General features: G+C 48.6%; 2 protein-coding genes across 3 annotated transcripts; one reads left to right on the top strand and one right to left on the bottom strand.

The window, feature by feature from the left end:
* Positions 1-63: 63 nt before the first annotated feature.
* On the top strand, positions 64-2,569 carry TAF13 (TATA-box binding protein associated factor 13). Of its 2 annotated transcripts, XM_040595081.1 has the most exons (4): positions 134-244; positions 350-428; positions 947-1,044; positions 1,934-2,569. In XM_040595081.1, exons 1-4 carry the CDS (start codon positions 218-220, stop codon positions 2,102-2,104), a joined length of 375 nt encoding a protein of 124 aa, XP_040451015.1. In that variant the 5' UTR covers positions 134-217; the 3' UTR covers positions 2,105-2,569. The 2 variants fall into 2 exon arrangements, with proteins under 2 accessions (XP_040451016.1, XP_040451015.1); XM_040595082.1 differs by lacking the exon at positions 350-428 and having other exon boundaries at positions 64-244.
* Positions 2,570-3,496: 927 nt separating this feature from the next.
* Positions 3,497-9,052, bottom strand: NEPRO (nucleolus and neural progenitor protein). The gene is made up of 9 exons (XM_040595079.1): positions 8,916-9,052; positions 8,605-8,759; positions 7,796-7,872; positions 7,557-7,688; positions 7,136-7,213; positions 5,879-6,234; positions 5,086-5,156; positions 4,434-4,684; positions 3,497-3,969 (listed from the first exon to the last, which is right to left on the bottom strand). Exons 1-9 carry the CDS (start codon positions 9,004-9,006, stop codon positions 3,573-3,575), a joined length of 1,608 nt encoding a protein of 535 aa, XP_040451013.1. The 5' UTR covers positions 9,007-9,052; the 3' UTR covers positions 3,497-3,572.
* Between the last annotated feature and the right edge of the window lie 228 nt (positions 9,053-9,280).

The following is a 9,280-nucleotide window of genomic DNA, read 5'->3' as shown; positions in this document are numbered from 1 at the left end:
GAGCGAGCGGTACCGGCGGGCGGCAGCGCCTCAGCCGGCGCCCACAGCCCGCCCGGCGCGCAGCCACCGGCGCAGCCGATGATGCAGCCGCAGCCGGCCAAGGCCGACAGCACGGTCCCCAGTGCCGCCCCCGGCACCGCCCCGGCACCGCCGGGCGCAGCCCCCGCCGGCTGCGGGCAGCGGAAGCGGAAGCGCCGCCCCGGCAGCAGGTGTGGCCATGGCGGACGAGGAGGAGGACGCGCCGGTGAGTGGGGGCCGGGGGGGCAGCGCTTCCCGCTGGGGTCGGGGTCGGGGTCCCCCCGCCGCCCTGGGCGCTGACGCGGCCTCTCCTCCGCTGTGCCCCGTCTAGTTCGAAGAAGACGCGGAGGAGGCCGGCGGGGGCCTGGACGGCGGGCAAGGCAAGAGGAAGAGGCTGTTCTCCAAAGAACGTGAGTGGAGCCGGGCCAGGACGCCCTGCCCTGGCGGTCACCCGCCGCGGCTTTTAGGGACCATGTCCCTTCCCCAAACACGGCTGAAACCGTCGTGGTGGCTACGGAGTGCCCGAACTCCGGTTTCCATAGCCAAAGGGCAGCTTGCATCCTGCGCTCTGGCTGAAAGCACAGCAAGCTGTTGCCTAGATCCCCCTATAAAATATCGCTAATGCATCCTCTGAACCGAACTGTGCCAACGGTGAGTTGCACGGTCAGTCGGCGGTAGGCTAAATACGTATTTAAAGAGTCTGTCATCAGGCACGCTCTTCTGTACGCGCAGCACTGGGCTTCTGTTGGCTTCTGTCTGCCTGCTTATTTCCTGCATGTTTGCTCAAGAATTGTCCAGCCCAGCAAAAAAAAAAAAACAAAACATGCCATCCTGGTGCATGGATGTGCTGCTGGTGAGCTCTATCTAGATGTGTGCTGCTGACGGTGCTGAATGGATGAAAGAAGCCTCACGTTGTTTCTTTCTGCAGTAAGATGCATGATGTATGGATTCGGGGATGACCAGAACCCTTACACAGAATCAGTGGATATTCTCGAGGACCTGGTGATAGAGTTTATCACAGAAATGGTAAGTTGGCTGTAGACGGCATGGTCAACACATCCTCACCAAAACTTTAATCTTAGAAGGTTAATACTTCCAGCTCAAATACTGCGTTATTCCAGGCCCAAAACTCTGATGCTAGTCAGAAAAAGCCACACGTAAACTTTGCTCTTCCAAGATTAAGGCAAAATTCATCCATCTTGCTCCATGTGCATTTAGAAGTGTCTGAATTCCTTAAGGAGCAGCTAGATCAGTACTGTAAGGGGAGGAACACACAGCTGACGTTGGGGTGCACTGCAGCATCGCTCTGGGTGCAGCTGACAAAAGACGAGGCTCAGCTCTGAGTCTGGCAGCTTTCTGTGTTCTCCCGGTGTCTTTACATGGGTGGGAATGTAGCTGTGCACTATAAAAGAAATGCCTGAAGCCATCACTCTTCCAGATATTTGGATACTGTATGAAAGTTTGTTTTGTTTTTTTTTTTTTAAAAAAAGTTATTCCTACTCTTTGTGGATCCCTTTTCTTTGAAAGGCTGGCCCTGCCTTTCCTCAGCAAAATGCCCTCAACTGTCCTGTGATATAGTTACCTCACATTGCTTCCAAGTTCTGCCTGATGCTGTTTGTCTCCGAGCACTCTGCAGGCTGGGTGTCCTACATGTGATCTGGCTTTAGTTTTGATGCCATTATGGTTACGTGTGTATAGTGGTGTGTGCTGGGTGTGACAGGTAGCTGGGGACAGCAGAGCGGCCGCAAGTCCATGGCTTACTGGGAAGCTCTCCTGTGAGTAGGATAATGGTGCCCAGATCCTGCAGTTGCTTACTTTTTGATTATAAAATGACTGAAAATGAAGTGGTATGGAGAGCTTAAAAAAATTTAAGGGGCAAAGGGACCCTGCTGACTTTCCTCTTTTCCTCCCACAGACACACAAGGCCATGTCAATTGGGCGGCAGGGTCGTGTACAGGTTGAGGACATTGTCTTTCTAATACGCAAGGATCCACGGAAGTTTGCCAGAGTTAAAGACCTCCTAACTATGAACGAAGAACTGAAACGAGCCAGAAAGGCCTTTGATGAAGCGAACTATGGATCTTGATTCTGTGCACGAGCTGCACTGGGGCATTACTTGAGCACCTGCTGCCCAAAAGGAACACTGTATGTTGTTTATTGTTTGGAGGGGTTGTTCGGGATGGTCACTGCTGGGATGGCTGCCCTCACTTTGAGTCTTTTCTGAGAAGTCTTCAAGCAGCTGAATGCTGTTGATTTTATGTGGTATACTTGGGTAATTTTATACCATTTTATGGAATGGGAAAAGACCTCTAACAATTCTTGTAAAATGTTACAAAACAGTCTGAAGTAAGACTGTGTTGGGTCAGGTATCTAGGGGGCTACTGGCTAGTGGTTCTCTATAGCTGTTTGAGTTACCACTAGGTGTTCCTGTGACAGGACACCTAGAAAATGAAGCTTGGTTAATGGGACATAGTTCAGGCTTGAAGACTATTATAGAAGTTCTTCTCTTTGCTCTGTGTAAGTGTTCTTTGAATAAAACATTTTAAGTTTGTGCCTATTCCTCCTAACTAAACCTACAATGATAATTCACACAATGTGCATAATACAGGGGGTTTGGCACTTAATGGGTTAGGAAGGTTATATTTTTCCTTCCGGCCTAGGGGGCAAAAGTGTTTTGTTTTCTACCACTGTTAAGCCTAGTAAATTGAAGTTAACCTATTCCAGGTTTACTTGAACTTACAGCCTTTCCTTAGTCCTGTAAGGCAGGTGCTCTACAATAAAGCAGACTCACATTCTTCATGCTGAGACAATTTTTTTCTTATCTGGTGATCTTAGGACTTACTTAGAGCCTGGTGTAAAGCAGCAACCCCATGGCTTGTTTTAACATTATTTCATTAATACATGTTGGAGTAGCTGTGCCTTGCATTACCAAGCAGGCAGAACTGCACTTAAATTAAAAATATTTCAGGACAGCGAGAAACATGTTCACCAGTCAGGAGTTTACTGTTGTAGGTCACAGCTGTGCTTTCCCCTATTTCTGGAGCAGCTCAGAGGCAGCAGGTTCAGTTAAATCCTCATTTCAGGGTAAGGAAAATAAATGCTGAACAGTGCTAATATTGCAAGTCAACACTGTCCCCTATACAAGCGGCACAGAAGGAAGGGTGGAAGACTGCTTCCTTGGAAAAGTGGCAGGAAGTCTTTTGTCCTAAGCAGCAGTAAGTGAACAGCTGCAGCCATCTGCCATGGGACAGTAACTATTTGCATGGTGGATCTGACAGCTTAACATGGTTAAGCAACAGAGAAGGAACACTAAACTCAATGTCACAGTTCCTCGACAAGGCTAGGTAAAAGGATGAAGACTACACAGCTCTTTGAAACACCCCTTCCATAAAAAAAGAAAAGCTGTTTTACAAAAAAAAACCATAAAATCGTTTCTACTTTCTTAGCAGAACTCGGGATGCAAGTTACCAAGACACCATTAGGGTTCTGAGGGTTTTATTTAAAAAAAAAACAAACTGGAATTACTTGACACTCTCTTCCTTGCAAGTCCAGGGTCAGACACCCATCGCTGCAAAAATAGAATCAATATCCATGTTCTCAGTAGCTTCTTTCCACACAGGGCCTAGGCTTCTTTCCAGAAGCAGCTGCTTAGGGGTGCCTGCTGTGCTTAGTTTGACAGAGCCTGTATCAGCATTGGAACAGCCTTCCTGACTCAGAGGTCGATCCTGGTAAGCTGGGAGGATGGGTGATGCACTGCTCTTACAGACTCCAGAAAACTCAGAAGGTTTTTGCCAAACAGTTTTCGAAGTCCTCTTCAGGCACACAGATGATTTGAGCCTCCTTCGACAGAACCATGCCCTGCGGTACTGCTTTGGCCAGCGTGCGTTTTGTGACCCATATAGGAGACATTTACGGACAGATGTCTTGACACAGCACAGTTTTTTCTTCAAGCTTAAGGGGAGGAAGGTGCACAAAACAATTATCAGCTGCTAATGTGTTAATTTCATTTGGGGTTTGGAGAAATTTGGTTATTAGCCTTCTCAACCATTTCCCTTGTCATACCAGTGAGATGTAACAGCACCTTGAACCACAGTAGCCAGGGCATTCTGAAGACAGACAACACCCCTTGCATCATATTATGCACCATCACCACGATTAAACATGCACATGATTTAAATTGCATTTTCATCCTCCCTCTTAAGTATTTGCACATTTGTTAGCCTTTTAAATCCTTCCACAAATGACCAAAGTTAAACAGAATGTCCATGTCAGAGCATCTAGTAACCTAAACCAGTGATCCTGTTAGAGTTTAAAACGAATGGGTTATACCACTGCATTTCTCTACACTGTAGCAAAGTACATAGTATTAAAACATAAAGTGTCAGACCATAAACGCCACGCGCATGCAAAATTACCTGTATCCTTGAGCCTCCACGTGGTGCAGCCGGTTGCTTTTCAACAACTTGTTACGCAGAAAGTAAGTTTCTGGTTTGAATTTGTTGCCTCTGCACCACTGAATAGTTTTTCTGAGTGCCTCCGACAGCTCCCCAAACGACGCAGCTGCTTGGACCATTTGTACAAGAGATCCAGTGTGCTGCAGTTTTGCTATACGAGAGGAAAGTGATGCCGACTTTGCTTTAAAAGGTGTCGATGCAATGTTTATACCCTGAAACAAAGAGTAACAGAAATAATTAGTCTTTTAAAACCATGGCATGCCTGATCCTCTGCTGGAGAGGAGCAGAGCACCAAGGTTTTTATGAGAACATTCCTTATTCCCTAAGAAGAAAGTGGAAGAGCAGTCTTGTTTTGTGGAATACAAAAACGAGGCACATAGAATTTGTGTTCCTGTCTCCTACTGACTTGCTGTCTGGTGATTTTACTTGACATACCAACCAATGCTCAAATTCCAGAAATTAGTAGTGATTTTCAGTACAAAGCTTCCACACTAACTTGGGTTGTTAAGACAAGCAAAAAATAAGGCATGGAAAGGGGACATTTTCAATCAGGAGTATCATGTTTTGAGTGAGAGTCTTTGAAGTTAAAAAAACCCCATGTGTAAAGCAGTACCATAGAAACCTCTTGCGCTGGCGGTCTGGATGGTCTAAGTAAGCTCTTCACATCAAACCCCAGGTGCTTCCCTATAAAGAGAGAGGAGAGTTCCCATTAAGAAGGAAAAGCAGTTTCAAGTCTTTGCACAGAGACACCACAGTGCTTTGCCCTGCTGAGCTCTCAGCAGGCTCGCACCTGTACTCAGCGTTTCCAGGCAAACTCAAGGGGACTACACTCATCTCACATGGCAGCTGGCGAGGGATGAAGGGGATATGCAAAGATTTACAGATGGCTCCAAAGGAAAACTTCACGGGCAAAAGCTTCACACAAACACCTGGATGCCTGCAGTCACTGGCCATAGCCCTGACTGCAGGGGAAAACTTGGACATGGCCCAGAACAAGCAAGCACAGGATACTCACATCCTGCACTTACACCCTTATCTACTCTTGTATGGGCTGCAGACAGTGCACTTAGCTTCTCTCACTATCCTTGGGCCCCGTCTATCCAGAAGCAGGAAAACAGAAATAACTGTTTACAGGACCTGCATACTGCATTTAGCATCTGCTTCTCTCCAGGCTGTATCATGTTTAAAAAAAAAAACATAAACCCCAAAACGTCACAATACTGGCATTATCCACAGCTTTATAAAGCGTACACGCAACATTCTCTCCCTCTTCCAAGGACAGAAGAGGGGAGTTTGTACTAGAACCGCACTCTGTAGGTAGTAGAAGTGCTGGGCTCTGTTGGACAGAAGTTGCAGTTAGTCTCTGAGATGTCAGAAACCAGTAGCACTGTGGCACAAGGCTTTACCTCTGCTGGCTCTGGTCACCAGAACTGGCTCTCCGATGTCCGCAGGGCATGGGATGGTAGAGTTTCTCACAGTACTCGTGCAGGTCGCAAAATTTCTCTTTTTCCCAACCTCTGCCACTGGCATTGTTGGGAAGAGCTTCTTCACCCAGCTGGTAGGTTTTTTTGTTGTAAGCATTCTAGCCTTTTGCTTTTTCACCTCAGAAGAAATGTTAACTCCAAGGAAGTTACTGATATCAGAAGGGAAGGTAAAGCCCTTGATATAAGGCATCTGTTGGGTCTCAGATACCAGATGAAGCGATGTCGACAATATGCTGTACAAGGACATGAGACTCTGCAATACACACCTGTACTGAATCCTGAAGAGACAAAACAGAAAGGTGTGGAGTCTCCTCTAGCAAAACCTTGCGCTCTCTAAACAGCTACCTTCAGTTCAAGCAGAAGAGATTCCAAGCTGCCCTTTCTCTATTCCTTCTCAATACAAGATTGTCTTCTTATACTCCACCACCATGCCTTCCTTAATATTAGTTTGAGCTTTAAAGAACTGTTCAAGATCAGAACGTAGCAGTGACTTGGCTAGTAAATCCCTGGTCAGCAGCCCCTCTGCTTCCCTAGAGCTTTGCTCAGTGCCACACCTGGGACTCATCAGGTTCTCAGGTCACATCCAAATCATTTGACATGAGGTCTTCCCCTAAAACCACCCTGCACCAACTCAGGATAATGGTACTATCATACATCATACAATCTTAAGTATTAAGCTCTACGCTTACTGGGGAGAAAAATTTCTTGTGCCAAAGAATATTTTACTAAGTTCTTCCATGCAACGCTGTTACTCCCTCAACTGCAGACAGCGGTTACTTTCTCGTACTGTGAGACAAGAACACTGATTTCCCTGGTAAACTCAGCAGTACTATAAAACAACTTTATCACAGCCTTCTCGTTTCAGCATGAGGCAGGACTTGCTGCAAAAAGTACCAGATGTTAGTGTTTGTGGCACGCTGGCATTAACAGGGCAATTTTATTAGTGCTGAAGTTAGCTATGAACCAAGAAGAAAGCCTTCCATAACAGCACATAAGAAGTCTCTCTCCACTTTCACATCTCTTCAGGTGCTAGAATCAAGTCCAAAAGGATGGAGGGATCCCCCTCCTCCTCCCAAATGAATAAAGCTCACTCAGCAGCAAGGCCTAATTATAAGCCCTTCTCCCTGACAGGCACATTGAAACAGACAACAAACAAGACAGACTTTAGAATACACAAACCATAGCCGGCTCAACAACCCCGAAGCCACAGTGTTCAAAAGTATGAATTCTTCTGAGCAGAGATGTTTAACGGACAAGCTGAAGATTACACCAGTTAAGGATAAAAAATAAACAGCATGTAATGAGACTTGCTGAACATACCAACTAAAGGCAATTCACAAGGCAACATCCTGGGTAATTTGGGAGATGAGTATCCAGACTTTGGATTGCTCAGGGCCAGAACAGCAGCCTGCCAACAGCCTGAGGTTCCTACGTAATAACTTGAAAATAAGATGTCTGGCTATCAAAGAAACTTCAAGTTGCACATTGAATTACACAGTTGAGTCTGTCAGCAATACAGGGCCTACAGCAAACCTGGTTATGGTCTCACGCGGTGCTGCTGGTGAACTGTAAGAATGTTTTCTTGGTGAAAAAAGGATACAGAAAAGCTTTACAGCAACAGTCCAGTAGACGTAGTATGAGCTTGCAACCTCCCAATACCTTCAGAGCCACAGTTTCCAGCATAGGCTGACTAGGAACTAAGCAGTCCGCCTGGGCTTGGGATTTATTTTTCCTGTGTTGATACAGGGATGAGGAGATGGTTATGATCTAGCATTCCCCCTCTGTAGCTCTGCAGGCTGAGTAAATGGATAGTATAACATACAGGATTACAACACTTACTTGGGAATCAGTTCTGCCAGAGTTTCAATGCAGCCCACCAAGCTCATTTTCCACAGCCGCTTCAAGCATTGATCAACCTAGAAAAAAAGAAAAGTTCTTTGACAGGTATTTTTGAGAGATGGGAACGTCCTGCTCCAAGAATTGTCGCTATACTAAATGACACCTTCCTCTTAGTTTAACAGCATAAATTGCAGGTTTGCATGCTGGAATGTTCTGATACATTCCTATATCAGCACTATGATGAAAAAGGTCCCTTTAACACACTACAGTGAATATGGAATTAAATGATGGGCTGGAGTAGGCCATTGTTAACTGGTGCTGCATGGTTTCCCCTGCTGTATACAACGGCTTTTGGTGTTGGCTTTCAGGAATGAAATTTACATAAATGAAGAAAGCAAGAACAATTCCTGTCCTATTTCAAAACAGTTATTTGAAGATACTAACAATCCCTTTACTGGAAAACTGGTAAGGACTTCACTTTTCATCTTAAAACAGAAAGTGCCTAAGATTATTCTTCCCTCTCCCATTATTATAATTAATTGAAAATTAAATCCCTGTATTACTTGTGTATTCAAATGTGTATAGCTGTACCTACTTCAGGTCTCAGCGTCAGTGGCCGGGAAGCAGCAGTTGCACTGGGGGGGGGGACGACACACAGAGCCAAGGAACCTTCTAAACTCAACCGTGAGGAGACTTGCAGACGACACAAATTCCCCTGCTCCAAAACGCTTTTTGCACGACGCTCCAGGCAGCCGGCGCTACCCCAAAGGCCCTTCAGGGACCAGCGGCTGCCCGGGACCGCTCCTCACCTGCTTCAGGGCCAGGAAGGGCCGGTGCCGCAGCAGCCTGCTGTGGTACACGTAGAGCACGGCCCGCAGGACGCGTCCCTCGGCGGCCAGGCCGGTCCCCGACAGCCGCTTACCGGCGATGCAGCACCGCCGCCGCAGCACCGGCAGCCACCGCACTGCGGGAGGGAGCCAGGAGCGCCTCAGCGCCCGCCGCCGCCCCCCCCACTCACCCCCCGCCCCGACCGCCGGGGCGTCCCGCTCGGCGCCCGGCAGCGCCTTACAACCCCCCCCCCCCCAGCCCCCCCGGGCCGGGCCCGGCCCTCCGCGGGGACCTGCAGGGTGCGTGGCCGCCAGGGCCACCGTCGCGCTGCTCGCGGGCCACGGCACGTCCAGCCGGTTCCACGCCGCCTCGGGCGCCGCCATCTTCCCCGCTGCGGGGGCGGCGCTGCGCAGGGCAGGAGGGAGGCCCCGCGCGGGCGGGACCACGTTACCGGGCCGGGGAGGGGGGGCAGCGGAGCCGACCGAGCCACCCCCGCGGGGGGGTGGGCCGAGCTGCTGCGGGGCTCGGCCTGCGGGCAGCGAGCCCGGGGGAGGCGGCGGGGGCGTGCAGCTGTGTGCCGGGCACCCCGGGGCTGCCGGGGGGAGCTCCCGGCCTTCCCCAGCCGCCTGTGGCCGCGGGGAGCTGCAGGCCCCCACC

The sequence above is a fragment of the Falco naumanni genome, chromosome 5, assembly GCF_017639655.2.
Source record: "Falco naumanni isolate bFalNau1 chromosome 5, bFalNau1.pat, whole genome shotgun sequence".
Lineage (NCBI taxonomy): Eukaryota > Metazoa > Chordata > Aves > Falconiformes > Falconidae > Falco > Falco naumanni.
The sequence above is the reverse complement of the archived record's forward strand: the minus strand, read 5'-3'. Positions and strand labels throughout refer to the sequence as shown.

Coding starts and splice junctions, on each gene's coding strand:
- TAF13 (XM_040595082.1), top strand. CDS start 79: ATGATGCAGCCGCAGCCGGCCAAGGCCGACAGCACGGTCCCCAGTGCC. Junction 245..946: donor ACGAGGAGGAGGACGCGCCG/GTGAGTGGGGGC, acceptor TTCTTTCTGCAG/TAAGATGCATGATGTATGGA. Junction 1,045..1,933: donor TAGAGTTTATCACAGAAATG/GTAAGTTGGCTG, acceptor TTCCTCCCACAG/ACACACAAGGCCATGTCAAT.
- NEPRO (XM_040595079.1), bottom strand. CDS start 9,006: ATGGCGGCGCCCGAGGCGGCGTGGAACCGGCTGGACGTGCCGTGGCCC. Junction 7,873..8,604: donor CCTTCCTGGCCCTGAAGCAG/GTGAGGAGCGGT, acceptor CTTTTTTTCTAG/GTTGATCAATGCTTGAAGCG. Junction 7,214..7,556: donor TGTTGCTGTAAAGCTTTTCT/GTATCCTTTTTT, acceptor TGTAATCTTCAG/CTTGTCCGTTAAACATCTCT.